This window comes from Danio rerio, chromosome 13, assembly GCF_052040795.2.
Source record: "Danio rerio strain M-AB ecotype USA chromosome 13, GRCz13ab, whole genome shotgun sequence".
Lineage (NCBI taxonomy): Eukaryota > Metazoa > Chordata > Actinopteri > Cypriniformes > Danionidae > Danio > Danio rerio.
In genome coordinates this window covers 3019319-3041335 of record NC_141033.1, presented here as the reverse complement: position 1 = coordinate 3041335, position 22017 = coordinate 3019319, and the positions used below count along the sequence as shown (strand labels likewise).

General features: G+C 36.4%; 2 protein-coding genes across 4 annotated transcripts in view; one reads left to right on the top strand and one right to left on the bottom strand.

The window, feature by feature from the left end:
- The window catches only part of arfgef3 (ARFGEF family member 3), a 973876-nt gene that overhangs the window by 300661 nt on the left and 651198 nt on the right, over positions 1-22017 (bottom strand). The window lies entirely within an intron of this gene.
- The window catches only part of pkdcca (protein kinase domain containing, cytoplasmic a), a 46522-nt gene that overhangs the window by 23895 nt on the left and 610 nt on the right, over positions 1-22017 (top strand). The window contains exons 3-8 of one of the 3 annotated variants that reach the window (XR_015505187.1): positions 3593-3867; positions 6044-6123; positions 7500-10470; positions 10687-10745; positions 11497-12941; positions 13084-15121. Coding sequence is in view for 1 of the 3 variants with exons in the window: in NM_001161598.1 (NP_001155070.1) it covers positions 3593-3867; positions 6044-6123; positions 7500-7607; positions 20905-21078 (637 nt within the window). In the remaining 2 variants the exon portion in view is untranslated. 3 annotated transcript variants of the gene reach the window in all.

Sequence of the window (22017 nt, the reverse complement as noted above, 5' to 3'; positions counted from 1 at the left end):
AGGACGTTGAATTCTGGGCACTTTCCAACACAACCTAAAATCAACCAAATGTCAGCGTCTACTGATGCTACAGCTTGACGTTGTTTGGACATTACCACTATGACCTTTGTCGTATGTTGGATTCCGGTCAACTTCCAACACAACCTTAAATCAACCAAATATCAACGAATGATGCTACAGCTTGACGTTGTTTGGACGTTACCACTATAACGTCTATCAGATGTTGGATCTTGGTTGCCATACCTGACGAATAAAGGTCAGTATTTGATGTCTACGTGATGTTGGTTTAAGATGTTGGCTCAACTTTGGATTTTGGTCACTTTCTAACACAACCAAAAATCAACGTCTAATGATGCTACAGGTTGTGTGGAGGTTGTGCGGACATTACCACCATGACCTCTGTCAGACGTTGGATTCTAATCACTTTTTAACACAACCAAAAATCAACCAAATATCAACGTCTAATGATGCTACAGCTTGACGTTGTGTGGACATTACCACTATGACCTCTATCAGACATTGGATTCTGATCACTTTCCAACACAACATCATTTGACATCGCTATTGGATGCCAAAATAACATTGTCCTTAAACTTCGGCTAGACATTGAATAGACATTGAATCACCTGATGTCGCAACCTAAATCTAACTTAATATTAACGTCTTATGATGTTGTGTGCCTGCTGGGAATGATGAAAGAATTTTCATACCTGGGTGAACTGTCTCTTTAATAAACTTTGATGTGTCCTGTCTCTTTAAGACGCTAGGCTGTGAAACAAAGCAGAAACACCCCAGCAATGCTTTCACCACATTTGAATTGCGGATGAGGAACTAATAGACTCTGGGGAGACTGTAGACTTCATTGACTTCCAAACAGCTCATTTAGGTCCAAAGCCATTTCCTTTGCACGTTGACGAAGGCTTGTGTGCCTCCACTATACAAAACCAGCTCAAATCAATACATGACAGGCAAGAAAATTTGCACACTGTGTCTGCAAGAGGGTAAAAATTCCGTCTTTACCAGTATATGTCCTCTTGATATCACAATATATCTGACAAAAATATATATTTGAACAAATCATGCTTGTGTTAAAGCAAAATCTCTCAATGTATTTTAAATAGCTTCGCCTCCTTGCAATGGCTTTCTCAGCGGTTTAACCAAAGCTACTGTTTGCCTGCCATGTTAAGCAGGACACAAACTCCGTACGCAGTCACACGGCTGACCTTTCCCAGTAGTTGCTAATCCGGAGTGTATTAAAAGCAGCTTTTGTGTGTTGTGAAAGGCATAGGCAGTGTCTCGTCCACCCCCCAGTGTCCTCTGTGTTTGCTTCTCTTTTATGTCCTCCTCTCCTTCATTTGCGTGTGGTTCCTCCTCCCTGTCTAATCCGCTGAACTCTGTCCCGAGTGTGTGTTGGATGCGGGTCCTTCTTGAATGCGAGGTGTAGCAGCTGCCGCAGCTTCACTCTCAGACCCTCACACACAATAAGAGGGCTGATCTTCACATTCACAACAGGCCTCACACACTCGAGTGCTCCTCGGGGGTTTCAGAGAGCAGCTTTCAGTGCTTGAAGACAGTTTTACTCTTTCTGACTGGATTCTGGGTGAACCTGGTGGTCTCGAATCAGGACCTAGTAAAAGAGTCTTTAAAAGCGTCTAATTTGTGCATTTGGGTTTCCAAGCAAAGTCTTTAGTTTGACTTTGATTTTTTTTGTCACTATAGCTACTAAATTTACTCTTATAATTACTCTTGTTGTTATATCTTTTTCTGAAATAAAAAGTGTTATGGGTAATTTATTTATTCATTCGGTTTTATGTATTTATAAAATTATATAAGAAATAAAATATTTAACTAACTAACATCACACTCGAAGCAGTGCAATATGGCCGTATATTGGCACTGTTGGGAGGCGTGCTTTGGCTCGAGGCAGCAGGCCTGACAACACAGCCCTATCAGTTTGATATTGGTTTTATACAACAGTTCAACGGCATAATCGTGTGTATAAAAAAGAAAATCAAACATGGAGAGTCTCAAAAATCCTTTTGTAAGAGGAAATACTTTCTTCCGCTGGTTATTCACATCTGCAGCTGACTTCAGAACAGCAGAAACCGCTGCTCATTTATCAACATCACTGTAGAGCTAGTATTTGAATGATTCTCTAGCGTAATGTCTAAAGTGATGACAAAATAGATTATTTTTGCTGACTTTAAGGCTGGACGGCATTAAAAGCCATCAGTCTACAGAGATTTACCAGTATTTCTCTGTTGCAATCGGGAGATCACAATAATAAACCCTGAAAACGCCAAAGCAATAAAAACACTAGCAGATTACTATGGTATAAATACAGCACTACAACATACAAAAGAGAGAGATTGATTTAGAATGTCCCCTACCTGTTTAATAATAATTTGATCAGCTGTAGTTTGAAATACGGTCTTATTAAGCATCTCTGTCGCCATCTCGTGGCGAAAGGTCAACCGTCTTTGCTCTGCTCAGTATGACAGGCTGATGGCCGCAGACGCACTGTATTTCCGAAATGACAAATATTTAAAATAGACAGATTCCTTATAAATACACTGCATAGTTGCAATCTAAACAACTATTCTGTCCTAAAAAAGCCTCAAAAGTACATTATGTTATTAAGCATTGTCCAACAGCTGCAATATTTGTCAAACTGTAGTGAGTTTATTGGTGTGCTGTCACTGTATGTGGGCGGAGTAAGAAGGGTGAGGAAGGCTGTATGAGTGCTGTTATTGTAGAATATTGCATGCTATTAGCCATATATATACATACATATATATATATATATATATATATATATATATATATATATATATATATATATATATATATATATATATATATATATATATATACATACATACATACATATATATATATATATATATATATATATATATATATATATATATATATATATATATATATATATATATATATATATATATATATATATACATATGCCAGAATAGTTGACAGTTCTTTCCCCTGTGGCGACCCCTGGTAGATAGGGGACTAAGCTGAAGGAAAATTAATGAATAAATGTATATAAACACATATATATATATATATACTTAGTTCTTAGTGACAAATTAAGTTGAAATTATAATTTAAGTTGATACACTTTATTTTGACATTATTTCTGAAAACAAGACAATATTTTTTGCATTTCAAGAAAACGCTTCTTGATTTAAGAATTTTTCAGTAAGTAAAGCATTTTTTGCGGTGTAAAACAAAGGAAGGCATTGTTTTTTGTTTGCATTGTTGATATCAGATACGCGACCGGTTGGAAGTGCGATATGATCAATATAGCATCATTCTTTGTGACATTGTATAACAATAATTAATATTTCTACATTACTGTGACAGTTGGGTTTAGGGTTGGGGTGGGGGCAGACGTTTTTAAAAAAGAATTAATGGGAAATGTAATAAATGTAATAAATGAGTCTGATGAGGCTACAATAGTTATCATAGAAAAATACATTCAATGCCTTTAATTAAATAAAGTGTCACCTTTTTCTGCTGTGTAATACGAAGGAATGCCTTATTTAGATATTTGCGTTGTTAATTTCAGATCTGCTTGAGTCTGATGCGGCTGCTGCATTACCTGGCTCACTCTCCGCTGGGCTCCGTCACACTGCTGGACTTCAGGCCGCGGCAGTTCGTTCTGGTGGACGGAGTGTTGAAGGTGACCGACCTGGACGACGCCAGTGTGGAGGAGACGCCCTGCTCTAAGTCTGCCCCCCAAGACTGTCTGATGGAGTTCCCTGCCCGCAACTTCACCCTGCCCTGCCACAAGGGCCGCTGCCAGGGCATCAACCAAAAGAGAAACCTCTACAATGCTTACAGGTGCCCGCCGCTCATGGAGCTAATGGTTTTTAGCCAGTGATAAACTTCCAGTGAACAGTTTTCAATTTCGCATGGTTCCTTTTACATCATTCATGTTGTAATGTATTTAAAATACGATCAGTTAAATAGACTTAAGCATTCATTTAGTTGTTCGAGCGTAAAATGAGATGAAAGATCGTTTAAATACAAGCGCTGTCAGTAGCAGCAGGCGAGCGCAGAAACTCCATTGAAAATACTGGGGTAAAATAAACGTCCATATTTTAAAGACATGCAACTGAACAACTGAATTTAATGCAGTGCTTTTTGCTTGGTCTGACTCCCGCTGTCTAGCATATCTCAATCAGGCAGTGAAGATCATTAGTTTTTAAAGAAATCAGATCTTAGACGTGTTGATTTTGAGTTCACCGTAAGCGATTGGGCTGGCTGACTGTAAATCAAAAGTCTGTCTGCATATACCCCATTTATTGGAATAGATTTAGGGATTTTAAAACCCTTTACCTGTTACTTTCCCACTGCTTAAATTTACATCACTTTTTAGCAATAAAATCCTAATCTAATCATGATGAACCATACATCGTTGGAAAAGGCTAAGACTCCTAAATACATCTTTTTCTATAGTTATGTTATGTGATGGAACGTTGACAACGGAGGTGCACATCCAAATGCAGGTTTATTAACAGGAATGGTCTGGCAAACAATGGTCAACAGGGTAAAATCTAAGAAAAATCCAGAAGAGTGGTCAATAAGCAGGCGAATGGTCAATCCAGGCGGCTAACAACATAAACAAAACAAACAAACAAAGCGAAGGTCGGCAATGGAAAGACAGGACTGTGAAAATGTGCTGTAATGTTAACTTGACAGATAAACAAGACTCAGCCAAGATGTGTGTATGTGTGCGCGCTGTAAGTCCATGTAATCGGTCTATAACAATCCTCCGGCTGTGTGTGTGCGCGTGCAATCAAAGTGAAATAGAAACAGGTGTGTACGAAGTGCATGATGGAATTTGTAGTTCATATATGTGGTGGATCTGTAGTTCCCAGTGATTTGTGACTGGGGGATCACGTGATGCTTTGAGAGTGACAAGACGTGTTTGTAAGAGCTTCTTGCCAAATAGCTGAATCTTTTACTAAACTGTCATACTAATTGCTTTAAGAGTGCACAGAATTGAGGAGAAAGTGATCAAGATGTCTCTTGATGCCTTTTGGTCGTAATTAGATTCGACTAGTTAACAAGCTGGAAGAAATAAACACCAAAACAAGAGCACTATTGCTGAGCAAGATGGCGCTAATCCAGGCCCAGCTGTTTCTATTTTGTCGAGTGTTCTTAAAAAGAAGTTACTGGCGATAAGCGACCCAATTTCTTAGATGTCAGGCAAATTGGACAGTATGATCCAAGAGAGTCATTCAGGCCGAGCAGATCGCTGGTGACTGTTATTTATTTATTTATTTATTTTTTATTTTTTGTGCAGTATACTATTTTATTTATTTATTTTATTTTATTTTATTTTATTTATTTTTGCCTCATACTTAGGCCATTTTCAGCAGCCAAACATTCTAAGTTGGGTTTTTTTGGAACAAGGTAACCTTTGTATAATTTTTTTTTGTTCCAAAACCATCAGAACTACTAGGATTATCAAGAAACTCAAAGTATTTTAGGATAAAAGTAATTTTTGTTTGCTTTAAAAAATACACATAGATCAACAAATGTTCTTAATAAGACTATTCAAGTAGATAGTGATAATATCTTACATATATTGTATGTCGCAATCTGTTTTACAAAAAGACAAAATATCACAAACCGTCTATTATCACATGCTTTTTTCTGCATTTTTAAGGAAGCAAGATTATTTTGTGTACCCCATTGGCAGATTATTTAGCTTGTTTAAAGTAAAAACTTGCTTGTTTTTTATTATTTCTGAAAACAAGGCAATATTGTTTGCTTTCTAGAAAAAGCTTCCTGATTTAAGACAAAAACCCTTAGGTAAGAAACATTTTTTCAAGTGTGTTAAAATCTCTTCAACAATAGTGTTAGAATAATCAGGTTAAAAGCATATATATTTAATTATATTTGGCTTAGAGTGGGAACCCTGTTGACCACAGCTTGTGCTTTGTGTGTGTGTGTTATGGTGTACAATGCAAACTGAAATATTGACATGGATTTTGGGGTATTTTTCTAGATTCTTCTTCACCTACTTGTTACCTCACAGCGCTCCCTCAGCCCTCAGACCTCTTCTGGATAAAATCGTCAATTCTACAGGTGAGTGTGAATTCACTGCACAAAATCTGACCTCAGAACTACTTAAAACCAAGGGTGTTATAGGTTTTGCCTTTTAAAATTAATTAAAATTTGTTCTTCAACACCATTTTAATTTTCAACAACATAAAATTTTCCAAAACTGTTTGCCAACCTTAGATTACATTACATATTTGGAATCACCAATAAAATTAAACAACACCCGTCTCATAAGTTTTGTTTTTAAACGTTTAAATCAAACAAAATCGGCACATTTTCAGGTTGCCCGAGCTAATGAGCATGCACATGCGCACTTGAAAGGAACTAGACCACGACACCAACCTCATATATAGCCGTTCTACACATTATCATCCTCTGAATAATGATCGCCAGATCGCGCTGCTCTTCTGAAGTAATCCACAACTTAGTCTTGATGGTGAATCTCCTCCAGAAATGACAGCGACTGTGTCTACAAGTTTGTGGGTGTTTGAGTAGTTGCTGTCATGTGCGTTTAACTGGAAGAACTGTACATCACGTTCGTTTCATGCAGATTACAAAACCAGGAAACTTTTGTTTTCAAGTGTAGTCTGTTTATTTAAAAGTACAGATTTCAAGCTTTATGTCGATATATTTCTTATGTCTGTGAAGCAAGTATTCGCTGAGATTCCAGAAAACCTGTCATAAAAGTATGTCAGGTCAAAGCTTTTCCCCTGAGAAACGTTGATGATTGGCTCCTATATTAGTAGGCAGGGCTTCATTCGCCATATTGACCCATTTAAAACTATACAAGTGACATGTCTTGTGTATTCTATAGTCTTTGACTGTGGTCATGATACCTGAATTTGAATACATTTTCAATTGTAAGATTATTTTGCTTACCCCATTTGCACAGTATTTTGCTTGTTTTACGGGGGGGGGAACTCAGTTAATTTTGCCATATTATTTCTTAAAACAAACAATGTTTTGCTTGTTTAGAAAATGTTTCTTGATCTAAGAGTTTATTAATATTTGGACTAGTAACAAGACAGAAATGCACTTTTTGCAGTGTAAGTTATTATAGGAGCTTTTGACTTTTATTGTGGATAGGTAGTTTATTTTTCTGTCGTCTTCACATCCCATCATTTCTCTCTCGGTCTGTTCCTCCCAGCATTCCTCCTGTCTCTTCCCCTAATCTCAGCCACTCTATCTTCATATCCATCAGTGAAATGGCATGTCAGATAGCATCTGAAATGTGTTTTTTTGGGACACAAGCGTCCGTGAAGATGCGGGAAGCGTGTGTGGGCTCAGTCTTGATGCTATCAGTCTCTGCCAGTGTCACGAAACACACATTTCAGCATCTCTCAGCGCATATTCTGATAATTCGCATTAATCTTTGGTAATGTTTTATGATCGTATTTCAGGAGAGCTGATGTGGGGCACTGACGAAACTTTGGCTCACCTCGAAAAAGTGCTGGATATCTACAGGAACGGACATTACCTCAAGAATAACACACGCATGCACAAAACAGGTAAAGAGACATCTTAAAGGGATGCCCATTTTTAGATGTTAGCTCAAAATACCCCACAAATAATGTTTTAAAACTCTCTGAAACTGACCCTTTTAGTCTTAGATCCAAATTGAGCTCTTTGGTGACTGTCACTTTAAATTCAAATGAGATCGTGCTTTTTTCAAAAGAGGGCGGAGCTATGGATGCTTGTGTGTCAGCATAGTGGCAGATTCAAAAACAAGATTAACGTCCTATGCTAATGAGGGAGAGATGGTCACTAGTGGGCGGGGCTTTTCCCCTCTGATGACATCATACAAATCTAGAATGTCAATCAAAGTGTTTCTGCAGACTGTTTATATCAAGTGTGATTATGAAAAATACCAATAATACATTTGTACCATTATGAGCTGGTTATATTCACACACTGTTGACACACATCTGTGTTTAAACCTCGTATAAAAGTGATATTTGCATAATAGGTCTCCTTTAAACTTTAACTATACATATTCAGATGACCATTCACAAAGATCCAGCAATATGATACATTACGATACTTTACAGTATCACTATTGTCAATCGCAGATTAGATAATCCCAGAATACACCACTGTAGGCTCATTTGCTGATGTGATGCAGAGTTGGACTTTTGTTTTTTGACATATAAAGTAATTTTTAGTTCCCCTAGAATTATATAGTTGAGTTTTATCATTTTTGAATCCATTCTGGGTCTTGCAAGAGCACTTTTAGCTTAGCTTAGCATAGATCATTGAATCGGATTAGACAAATAGCAAAAGAGTGTTGATAATTTTTCTATTTAAAGCTTCTGTAGTTATACCATGTATTAAGGCTGATGGATAATGGAAAGTTGTTATTTTATAGGTCAATATGGCGAGAAACTATACTCTCATTCCGGGGTAATAATCAAGGAACTATGCTGCAGCAGCGCAATCATAATATGCACTGGCAGATTATTTTGCTTGTTTTAAGGAAAACATACTTGTCTTTCAGAAATCCTTCAGAAAGAACTACTTGTGAAGGTCCTGGCTGTGAGCAGGGCTCTGATTTATCAAATCTGCGTAGAAACCTTCCTAAACGTTAACGTACACCAAAATAAATAGTAACGTATTTATTAATGATAAGGGCTCATACACTGTAAAACATGCTGGGTTCCATACAATCGATTTGTGTTGGGGCAACATAAAAGAATAAAGTTTCCTTATTAGTTTTTACAAATTTAAGTAGATTAAACATAAAACAATCAAGTTGTCCCCCAAAAAAGTCAAGAAATGTGTTGTTTCTAGGGGTGTCAAAATTAAATGTTTCTTTGGTGCACCGCAATGCAGACGCAGACAATTCGGTATCGGTTCAGTAATAATCATAACCGGTAATTATGTAGTGACGTCATTTATCTCCTATGCGCTCTGTCGCGAGGGAGGTGAGCGCGAGTATTTACAACACAGCCAACTCAGGGCCGGTCCGTGGCATAGGTACCATAGGCAAATGCTAAGGGTGTTGTATATCCAGGGGGCGCCAGAAATGAGCGCGGTTCAGTTGGTTTTGTTTTCGATATTCCTGACACACATTCAGTTATAGACGGCAATAACTCAAAAACCTCTTACCCTAAAAATATCTAAAGTGTGTTTCCTACAGAAAGACAAAGCTGGTTATGTTTCACAGCTGTCTTTCTTTTTTTTCGCTTTACCAGCACTGCTCTGTTTAAGCCCTCGCAATATGTGTTTAGCCGGGAGAGCTCGCGCTGAGAGGAGCTCTCAGTGAGGGACCGTCGGAAAAGTGCTTCTTTTTTTTTTTTCTGCTCCGCTCTGTGCGAGCTCTCCCTGTTGCGAGGGCTTAAGTGTGTGTGTGTATGTGTGTGTGTGTGTGTTTATACAGACAGCATGTTATGGCCTCCCCCCTAAAATATAATACTGTTTATGGAAAGCATTGTCAATGCACCGTGATGCACCGAGATATCGAATTGAACCGAATCGAAGGCATGATAATCGTAACCGAACCGAACCGTGAGACCTTTATAGGTTCACACCTCTAGTTGTTTCAGGTTATTTTAATGAAGTAGTTTGAATAAACCTAATTTTTTTTAATTTAAAGTAAATCAATTAAGATTCCCGGTGTTGGGTTGCAACTGAAAGGGCATCCGCTGTGGTGACCCCTGATTAATAAAGGGAGTAAGCTGAAAAGAAAATTAATGAATAGTTTGATTAAGTCAGTATTTAAGTTAATTATGTTTACTTAGCCAGTTTCTTTGCCCGACGATTGGGTTGTCGTGGTCCTAACCGTTGAGCACCACTCGTTTCACATTGACCATTTACGGCTCCCCCTGCTGGTTGTGGTCCTGCAGGAGGATGGTCCCCTGTTGCTCCTTCGGGCTAAGTCCGGCCGTGTTCCATGTTGAAAAAAACCCCGCATCGAGCCCCAACCCCAGGCCTGATTCCAGGGTGGGGCCCCGGCTGCACCACACCCCGCAGCATCACGGTCCTTGATGTTAGAAAACTCATAAGGGTTTTTTGAAGGGGTTTGCCATCTCCAGGTTGGAGGACAGTCCTTACTTTAGGTCAGGAGTGTCCAAACTCAGTCCTGGAGGGTCGATGTACTACATATTTTAGTTCCAACCCCAGTTAAACACACCTGAACCAGCTAATAAAGCTCTTTCTATGTATACTAGAAACCTCCAGGCAGGTGTGTTAAAGCAAGTTGGAGCTAAACTCAGCATGACACCGGCCCTCCAGGAATGAGCTCGGACATCCCTGCCCTAGGTGGAGAAGTTCAAGTATCTTTCTCTATCGTTTTGTTCACGAGTGAGGGAAGGGTGGAACGTGGGATTGACAGGCGGATTGGTGCAGTGGCAGGCGGTCGATGTATCGTCCGTTGTGGTAAAGAAGGAGCTGAGCCTAAAGGCAAAGCTCTCGATTTACCTGTCAATCTATGTTCCTATTCTCACCTATGGTCATGAGCTTCGGGTTATGACCGAAAGGACAAGATCTCGGATACAAGCAGTTGAAATAAGTTTCCTTCACAGGGTGGCAGGGCGCACCCTTATAGATAAAGTGAGGGGCTCTGTCACCTGGAAGGAGCTTGGAGTTAAGCCACTGCTCCGCCACATCGAGAGAAGTCAGCTGAGGTGGCACGGGCATCTGTTTCAAATGCCTCCTGGACGCCTACCTAGGAAGGTTCCCACCAGGAGGAGACATCAGGGAAGACCCAGGAAACTCTTTAGGGACTATTTCTCTGGGGAGAGGGAAGTCAGGGGTTCTCTCCTAAAATTGCTGCCCCCGCGACTCAGCCCTGGAAAAGCGGTTAAAAATGTATGAATGAATGAGTTTACAGCCGCACACATTCTCCAGTCAAGTTTATTTTTAATAAATCACCACTGTTGCGTAGGAAGTAAGGGTGTCACAATCCTCCAATTCGTCGATTTGATTCGATTTTCGATTTAAAAAAGAAAAATTAAACAAAATCATAAACAAATCATACAGTAAATAAATAAAGATAAATAACAACCATTATTGCCACCTGTCAATCACTTTTTCCACGGGACTTGTGAATAGGCAGTGATCTGTGTCCTTATAATGGCGTCGGTAAAAAAGGTGCACAACCAACAGGAACCAGCCAACAGTATCTGAGGTGTTCGCTAAAATTACTAAGTACAAGTGTTAATTGTGAAAGTGAAAGCTTGAAGCAGTCTACTGACCCGCTGACTGCCTGGACTGCGCATGACAATGTGTGTGCGTCTGTGTGTGTGCCTGCCTGTGTGTGTGTGGTCACGTGATGTGCGTTTTCAGCGGTAGTGAGGAAGAAGGGCTGCTCAGAAATGCTACACGCCAGTGTGGATGTGGATCGTTATCGTTAAAAAATGTCATTTAAAAACTACGACCTATTAGTGTAAACAGGGCCAGAGTGTGTATTGTTTGTGAGCGGATTTGCAATGCGGGCGGAGGATTGCGATGCCCGTGTTGTCTATCGGCCCAACCTTAATACATAGCAGAGCTTGCAAACTGTGGGTTTTTTTGTCGACAACACGAACGTTGTCAACATAACTCACTGGAAATCCAAAATACTTTCACACCGGCGACTTCATAGAAAGAGGAAAGTGTTTAAGTTCTGTCGACGGGTCTTCTGCGTCTGCAGTTCAACAAGCTCTTCAACAAGCCTGTTTTTTTTCGCTTGGCAAGCCAAGCTGACGTGACATAGAGGCGTGGCAGCATCGACGATTCCATTTTTTGATTCGATAATCGAAATTGAGCATAAATTTCGAACGATTTTGATTTAAAATCGAAATCGTGACACCCTTAGTAGGAAGTGGCGTATGCACATTTCCGCACCTGTTTTTTTTTTGTCATGATTATACAGTAAATCAGACCCCAGATCTCCTCAATCCCCCTGACATTAAACAGTTGTTCAGTCAGCAGAGAAAGAGATTTTTGTGCGTGCATGTAAGGACAAACGAAAGGAGATTTAGAAAGATTAGAGTTTATATAACTGCTGAGCCTGACGGACCAAACAGAAGAAACATCTCCAGTCTTTTCCTACTCGCTCCACCCCTGTTTTTACTCCTTTCTCCATATTGTCTTGTTGGTTGTGTGCTCTTCCTCCTGCTCTTCTCTATGCTTCACTGGCCGTCTAAAGCACACTTGATGACTGATGAGAGATTTAAGCAAGTGTGGGCCATTTTTTTTTTCTTCTCAGACATTTAACTCTTTCAACTTTTAACTGTTTAAAGGGTGTAAATGTAATGTACAGAGGTTTTTCACAGTGGTCAGAATGAGTAGTTATAGAGTTTTGGTGCCTCCAGTGTTCAAAACAAGCTTAAATACATATATCTTAGTCTACTTTTTAAAATGATCCATAAAGGAAGTGCATTCCATGATTTGGGGGCTTTGAATGAAAAAACTCCTTCTCCCATAGACTATAGTTGCATTGAGGCTGATGGAGTAGGATGGAGATGGAGTATATACACTTAAAAGAGAGCAAAGATACTCAGTCGGGAGCCCAACAAGCATTAAAGTCCCAGCATGCCTCTGGCTGACTGCATCACCTTCTTTCTTATTACACAAGAGCATTCAAAGACAGCGAGAGCTCCATAAAGCACTAATTAGAGCAATAAAGAGCTCTTATTTACTGGCGCTGAGCTCTGCTTTGCTGCCGCGTGCGTTTTTTTCTGTCCTCCATCCCACCACATTCACTTATCAGACAGATTGACCTTCATTCACCAATAGTGTTGGAAGGAAAAAGTAATTCGTTATAGTTGGTGATGGGAGTTAACTTATGTATAACTTATACACTAATGTGCTTATTTTACTGCCATTTAAAAAAAAACAAAAGCGAGGCTGCGGTGGGAAGTGTAGTATTATAAAAACACGCCCGCAGAGGGAGCCCTCGCCTGACTTCTGGCTCCGCTCCCTCTGCAGTCACTTCCTGTTTGTGGTGTGTTTTAGCAAGAGCTCAGGCCATGGCTGCGTCCGAAACCACCTACTACTCATTAGGTACTGCATTTGAATTTAAACGTACTACTCGGCCGTTAGAAAAGTACGTTCTATACAGTATGAACGTGAAAAGTATGAATGGAATTTGGGCGTACTACATCCGCCATTTTGTCATGGTCACGTGACCTAACTGCATTAATTGCGTCACTTTACTCCAATTCCTGAATTCGCTTGCGGGGCATCATGGGATAGCACAGCATGCATGGGATGCGCACTCTTGAATCTCGCCGGAAGTAGTAAGTCATCTGGGTACTTTTCGCATACTGATTTTCGAATTTTATGAATTCGGACATACTACTCGGCTCGCATACTGATTTTAGCATACTATATACTATAGAAAGTATGCGGTTTCGGACGCAGCACATGCTTCCTTGCAAAGTATTGCCAGTTCAACTGCCTTACCAAGCATTTCCAAGAGAATTGGAATTAGCAACAAAATAGCAAAAGAGTGAACAAAAGAACAAACAAATGAACAAAAGTAGGAATGAACAAATAAAATAGCAAACAAACAAACAAAAGTAAGAAAGAATAAATGGACAAAAGTGAACAAAAAACAAAATTAAGACGAACAAATGAACAAAAGAACAAACAAATTAACAAATATAAGAATGAGCAAACAAAATAGCAAATGAACAAACAAAAAAGTAAGTGAGACTGAACAAAAGTGAGCAAACAAACTAACAAAAGAATGATCAGTCAAAAGTAAGAAAGAATGAATGAACCAAAGTTAGATTAAAGAAAAAAACTAAAGTTAGAACAAACAAGAACAAACAAAAGTAAGAAAAAAAGAACAAAAGTAAGAACGAACAAACAAAATTAAAAACAAATGAACAAAAGTAAGCTCAAACAAACGAGCAAAAGTAAGATCGAACAAACAAAATTAAGAACGAACAAACAAGCGAAAGTAAGATCGAACAAACAAAATTAAGAATGAATGAACAAAAGTAAGCTCAAACAAACGAGCAAAAGTAAGATCGAACAAAGAAAATTAAGAACGAACAAACAAAATTAAGCTCAAACAAACAAGCGAAAGTAAAATCGAGCAAACAAAATTAAGAACGAATGAACAAAAGTAAGCTCAAACAAACAAGCGAAAGTAAGATCGAACGAACATTAGATAACTAGTATAATTCCCCTTAACTTAGCTGAAAATGAGGTCTGATATCCCTTTTTACTTTTACTATTCATTCAGAACCGACTTTCGGGTTACTCAAAAGACGGTGGAATTATACATTTGTGTCACTTTCTCTTTGCTGATAAGATATACAGCCAGCTACACATTGTTCCTGTGTGGCTCCAGACAATACGTCCGGGTTTCTTCCCACTGCAGCCTCGATTTCGCTATTAAATTGCGGCTGCGTAAAATCAACCTGCTGCTTCACAAAATGATTCACAAGACATTTGTAGCGTTTACTTGTATTTAACGTGAGTCTTTTAAAGGGTGCTCTGCTTTTATCAGGCTCATTGTCACCGCTCTGTCAATGAGGGTTGAGTTTCCATTACAGCTTTCTCAAAGAGCGTAAAACTCACTGAGACACTTTCCAGAAGCCTTGACAAACCTCACGGTGCTGCAGCAGTGCTGTACTGACAGATCCCCGTTCAGATAATAATGCATGACCACACTGTCAGTATTTTTGCCAAAGGCATGCGGTCTGTGACAGTGGATCCATCGGCGTAAACTGCAGAGACTGTGTTTCAGAGACTGTAAACTGTATTTTAACGCAGCTAACCAGCGGCTGGCATTTAATCAAAGCCCTCTATCATCAGACTTTGACAGAGATATTAAGAGTGCATTAGCGTGAAGAAGAGCAAAGTGCTGTCGTTATCAGCTCTGTTTGATTATCTTAGATGAGGAAGCGATGCAGGTTTGCTCATTATTATTTTTTTAAATGCAGATCACTTTGTTTAGGGCGTCATAGTGGCTCAGTGGTTAGCACTGTCACCTCACAGTAAGAAGGTCGCTGGTTCGAGCCTGGGCTGGGTCATTAGGCATTTCAGTGTGGAGTTTGCATGTTCTCCCTGTGTTGGCATGGGTTTCCTGTGGGTGCTCCAGTTTTGTCTAAAGACATGTGCTATATGTGAATTGGGTAAGCTAAATTGGCCATAGTGTATGTGTGTGTGTGTTTCCCAGTGTTGGGTTGCAGATGGAAGGGTATCCGCTGTGTTAAACATATGCTGTATAAGTTGGCAGTTCATTCCGCTGTGGTGACCCCAGATTTATAAAGCGACTAATCCAAAAAAAGAAAGATTGAATCACTTTGTATAGTTTTTTGTTAAAGCTACACTGAAAAAAAGCCTTATTGAATCAACTTAAATAAATGACTTCTTCCACCTAAAATGTTTTTTTCCAACTTGAAATTAATGATGAAATTAAAAATAAAGTTCTGTGGATGTTAGTATTAATATTGTTCGTTTGTAAAATATCTATAAGCTAGTGTGCTCCAAAACAGTGGCAAAATTCCAACACAATCTCACGGCAATTCGTAACTTTTTGATTTAGTGGCTAATTCGTATGAATTCGTACGATCTAATTCGTACAATTTAGTACGATTTGCTCATCCCCCAATGACGGTTGGGTTTAGGGGTGGGGTTAGGTGCCACGCCTCCTTTTTAAAATTGTACAATTTCGTACGACTGAACTCATGAATTCGTACGAATTGGCCACTAAACTGGCAAAACGTAAAATACTTACGTTTTCTCGTGAGATCAGGCTGCAAAATTCACGTTTAGACTGTTGTAAACATGTAAACGCCATAGTTTGGTCACTTCCGCTTAAATGTATTAACAGTTCACGTCACCTAACACTACAGTTTCTCATTAGATTATAACCAATCAAATGCTCTCTAATATCTGACATGCCCCGCCCTCTTCTTCTCATTTGCTTTTCATTTTATGCTATTGAGATTAATCAGTCTCACTGCTGAGCTGTCAGAAAACAAAACACTATTGGGTGATTAAAAAAAAAAAACATTATATCCCACCCTCTTTTTGTGTTGTGGTTGAGATTACGTCAAATATTAAATACAAATGCACATTTCAAAAGCACTTCTCGAGACCTTTAAGTGCAAACAGCACATGTTAAATTTCCCCTTTCACACACACACTTTTCAGATAATTCCTACTCTCCTGTTTTCATCAAGTCGAGCTCCTCGCAGCTGTTGAATTCATATAGACGACTACATACAGTATATTCTTTCCCCTCATCTGAGAGAGAGCAGCTGCCACTTTTCAGTACTGTAATGTCATACACTCACTATTACAAACAGTATGTAGTGTTAATGTGAATCCCGTCTTGTAATGTTGACTTGAGACGGGAAACAGGCCGCTGGGCTTTTGGGAAGTGTGTTGCTGTGCTCTTCACTCATCTCTGCTCATTAGTTTCATTGGACGTCTCCTGGTTCACTGACCTCATGTCTTTACAAAAATATCATAGTGCTTCATAAGCAGACGTGTCATTATAATGATGAGCAATCGATTAGGATGGTTCTGTTCTGACTCCAAGCATAGTGAAATCTCTTTTGTCTACAGTTTCTGTTATATATCAAATAATATGCTCATATTGGTTATGATTGCGAAGCAGTATGTTTATTTTCATTGCAAGGTATTAGGAGCTGCCGATGGAAACTATTATGTTCATTACAATTAAGTACGTCCCCTTTTATTTTCATTTCTTTCATTTATTTAATATGTTAATAACATTTAAAATCATCTGTTTATCCATTCTTGAACCACTAAAACAGTTCCAGGTCAGTATTAAAATCATATTAATAATATGAATCAAGTAATAATATGCATTACATTAAATATTTAGATATTTTTTATTTACATAAATATAATTAAATAATAGAATATTTGAATATGTAAAAGAATTTAAACATTATTTAGTATTTGTTTCACACTCTTTTTGTGATTTTTAAAATTTAAATACAACAGAAATCAGTGGATTACTGTTACAAAAATAGCTTGTTACAGTAAAGCTCGTCTGATGAGAGTTACTATTGCATAAAGACAGAAGGAATAAAAAGATAAGAAAGAAAAAATGAACAAAGAAAAATAAGACAAAAACAAACAAAAGAATTAATGAATGAATGAATGAACGAACGAACGGATGATGAACAAAAAAAGGAAAGCTCAAACAAAAATAAGAAACAACCTAAAGAGAGAACAAATGAAAAGTGCACAAAAACAAAGTTAAGTATTGAACAAACAATATAAAGAAAAAATGAATGAATGAATAAACTAAAGAGTGAACAAACAAACAAAACAACAAATGAATAAAAGTAAGAGCGAACAAATGAAAAAAATTAAGAATGAACAACCAGATGAAAGAATGAATGAACAAAACAGCAAACAATTGAACAAAAGTAAGAAAGAATGAACAAATATAAGAAAGAACAAATTAACAAAAGTCTGAACAAACAAAAGAAAGAACAAACAAAAGTAAGCCAGAATGAATGAACAATAGTGAACAAAATAGCAAAAGAGTGAACAAATGAACAAAAGTAGGAATGAACAAATAAAATAGCAAACGAACAAACAAAAGTAAGAAAGAGTAAATGGACAAAAGTGAACAAAAAAACAAAATTAAGAGCGAACAAATGAACAAAAGAACAAACAAATTAACAAATATAAGAATGAGCAAACAAAATAGCAAATGAACAAACAAAAGCAAGAATGAATGAACAAAAGTAAGAGCAAACAAAAGAACAAAAGTAAGAATGAACAAACAAAAGCACAAACAAACAAAAGTAAAAATGAACAAACACAATTTAGAACAAATGAACAAAAGTAAGCTCAAACAATCGAGCAAAAGTAAGATCGAACGAACAAAATTAAGAACGAACAAACAAAATTAATCTCAAACAAACAAGCGAAAGTAAGATCGAACAAACAAAATTAAGAACGAACAAACAAAATTAAGCTCAAACAAACAAGCAAAAGTAAGATCGAACAAACAAAATTAAGAACGAACAAACAAAATTAAGCTCAAACAAACAAGCGAAAGTAAGATCGAACAAACAAAATTAAGAACAAATGAACAAAAGTAAGCTCAAACAAACGAGCAAAAGTAAGATCGAACAAACAAAATTAAGAACGAACAAACAAAATTAAGCTCAAACAAACTAGCGAAAGTAGGATCGAATAAACAAAATTAAGAACAAATGAACAAAAGTAAGCTCAAACAAAAGAGCAAAAGTAAGATCGAACGAACAAAATTAAGAACAAACTAACAAATTAAGCTCAAACAAACAAGCAAAAGCAAGATGAACGAACAAAATTAAGAATGAACTAACAAAATTAAGCTCAAACAAACGAGCAAAAATAAGAACGAACAAACTAAATTTAAAACAAATTAACAAAAATAAGCTCAAAAAAACGAGCAAAAGTAAGATTGATCAAACAGAATTAAGATCAAACGAAAAAACAAGAAACCGAAAAAACGTAAGTACCACTGAACAAACAAAAGAGCAAAAAAACGAGCAAACGTAAGAATGAAAGACAAAAACCAACAAGCCAGTTTGGCCAGAAACCATCAAACATGAAATAATTACAAGTGATATTCAAAACAGTCAAAAATGTATTTAATTTAATTTTTTTTTTAATTTAATTTAATTTAGCAAAAATGAGCCGTATATATCCCATAAACTGCAAATTAAAATAAACAATAAATGGGACTATAAAAAAATGATTGAATATGCTGAATAATTGAATATCTGTCCAGAGCAGTGCAAGAAATGCTGATAATTTCATTTTCTTTTGGCCGTCACTCATCATTTCTCCATCTATTTATCTGCTTTTCTCTTTCTCTTGGCTTTCCTCTGATTGTGACAGCCATGACAGAGGCATTTATTGTGGCTGTGTGTGTGTGTGTTTGAGTGACAATCAGAGGAAGCAGAAGATAAAGGAGAAATCATGTCAAACTCTGAACAACAACAGCCTGAAAACTCCCTCGGTCAGAGAACAAGACCAGCCCCTGTGTTAACACAATGAAGGAGCTTGTTTCACAGTGTGTTAAACTCCTACACACGCACACACACACTGTGCTTTTCTTGGACAGTTGTTATGCATTTGATTTATTGAGCAGTGTGTGTGTCAGCTCGGCCAGAAAGCCCCAAACATGAAGGATGATTTACTAGCAAATAATAAAATAAAATAAAATAAAATAAAATAAAATAAAATAAAATAAAATAAAAATGTATTTAATGCAATGCAATAAAAAACTGAAATTGAATGCAATAAAATAAAAAGATTATTAACAAATGCAATTAAATTCAATAAAGATTTACTTGCAAATGACATTCAAAACATGCAATGCTGTGCAATAAAATGGTAAATAAATAAAATAATTAATTAAATGCCATGCAATAAAATAAAATAAATTGTTAATTAAATGCAATAAAATAAATTGTTTATTTATTAATGTAAAAAATAAAATTCATTAAATTTTTACTTGCAAATGACATTTAAACATTAGCAATACAGTGTAATAAAATGCATAATAAAATAAAAAATTATTAATTAAATGCCATACAATAAAATTAAATAAATCATTAATTAAATGCAAAAAAATTAAATATATCGTTAATTAAATGCAATAAAATAAAATAAATTGTTAATTAAATGCAATAAAATTAAATGTTAATTAAAAGTAATTAATTAGCAAAGTAAGATTTAATAGTTACTTGCAAATGACATTCAAAACATTAGTAATACAGTGCAAAGAGATAAATCCTTATTTAAATAAATTTTAAAAAATTATTAAATGCAATAAAATAAAAAGATTATTAAAGAAGAGATGCAATAAAATTTATTAAAGATTTATTTGCAAATGACATTTAAAACATTACCAATGTAGTGCAATAAAATGCTAAATAAATAAAATAATGAATTAAATGCAATAAAATAAATAAATCATGAATTAAATCCAATTAAATTAACTATTATTTAAATGCAGTGCAATTTTGCACAGACAAAATTCAAATAGATATACTTTCAAACGACATTCAAAACGTGATCAGTGCAGTGAAATAAAATGCAAAAATAAATAATTAAATGCAATACAACAAAATAAAGTTCAATAAAGAGTTACTTGCAAATGATGTTCAAAACATTAGCAGTGCAATAAAATGCAAATTAAGTTATATAAAATATTAATTAAATTAAGCCAAACATTCTTTACATGATCTAAATATGCGAATGAAAAATTATTTAGTGAGATATGTGCTAATTTGCATACATGTGTTGCACAAAAACAATGAAGTCTGTTTGTTTTTTCTTAACGTTTTTACAGGTGGCATTTGAGGTATCTCTTATAACTCCATTATTCCTAAAAACGTTCTGGCAAATTACACATGAGCGAATCCCTCTGTAAAAAAATTATAATAAAAACACTCATATCACATATATAAATAAATCTGTGAAGTTTGGTCTATGCAAATTTTTAAGTTAGTGGGTTTTTTTCCATACCTTAGTGCAGGGATTTTATTTATTTATTTATTTATTCATTCATTTATTTAATTTTATTTAATTTTATTTAATTTTAATTTATTTTATTTCATTTTGTTTTTGGGGGGTGGGGGGGTAACCTTTAAAATTAAACAGTATAATTGAACTGTCAACAACTACAAAAAAAAAAAAAAGAAATGAAAAAAAGTGTAATTTGGATCTTAAAACTGACGTGTAAATTGAACGAAAATTGTATTGGCAGATGTTGATGATCTGTTGATTTTCAGTTTTGTGTTTCTCATTTCTCCGTTTTTGTGTTTCCAATTGTAATAAAATCCTTTGCAGGCTGTAATTTCTCGCTTTGTGTTTTGACAGAGTATAAACGTGTGTCGGACTCCTCGATATCAGCAGAGAACTACCGCTGCTGGCCGTCATATCAGCATGACGGATGCCTGCTGTCGGTCTACAGCGTGGATGAAGCTGTAGACGTGTGTGAGAGTCACGTTCAGTGCCGGGCCTTCGTCATGACCAATCACACCACATGGACAGGTAACATCTTAATAACCTGCTTGGTGTTTAATGTGCTAGCAGGTGGTGTTGGAATTTAGAGCAGTTAAATTACTTGACAAATAAAAAAAATAAATAAACTAAAGGCCCTAGTATTGACCTTATGGACCTTTTCACAAGAGTGTTAAGACATATTTAACGGTCATCAGCAACTTAAAACCTTAAAAGTTTTTAATATTTAGAAAAGAAAATGAATGAGTGAATGGTGTTTCTTTCTGCTGTGGCAACCTCTGATAAATAAGGGACTAAGCCTGAATGAATGAATGAATGAATGAATGAATGAACGAATGGATGAATAAATTAATGAATGGATGAATGAATGTATGAATGAACGAACAAACAAACGAATGAATGAATGAATGAATTAATGAATAAATGAATGAATGAATGAATGAATGAATGAATAAAGAAATAAATTGATGAATGAATGAATGAATGAATGAACAAACAAATTAATTTATTAATGTATGAATGAATTAATTGATTGACGGATGGATGGATGAATGAATGAATGTACGAACAGATTAACCAATGGATGAATGAATGAATAAATTGATGATTTAATAAATGACAAATGAACTAATTAATTAATTAATTAATTAATGATGCGGATCCATTCCTTTCTTCCATTCCTTTTTCCCCCTTAGCAAAGAAACTTCCAAAGACGTCTCTTTCTTACTCATTTGCTGCTTTTGGGTTAAATTTGGGCGCTCAAGTGACCGAGATGTAAGCGAGAGAATGCGGTCATTTTTCAAAATAGAAGATTTTTCTAAATAAAAGATCTTTCAGTCTCAGATAATAAATAAAATCGAAACAATTATTGATTTCTTGTGCAACCAGTGGTTGAGGACCACTGCTGTACAGGAGACACGGCACAGAGGGGATTGATTGACAATGATCTACAGCCAATCAGGGCACAGA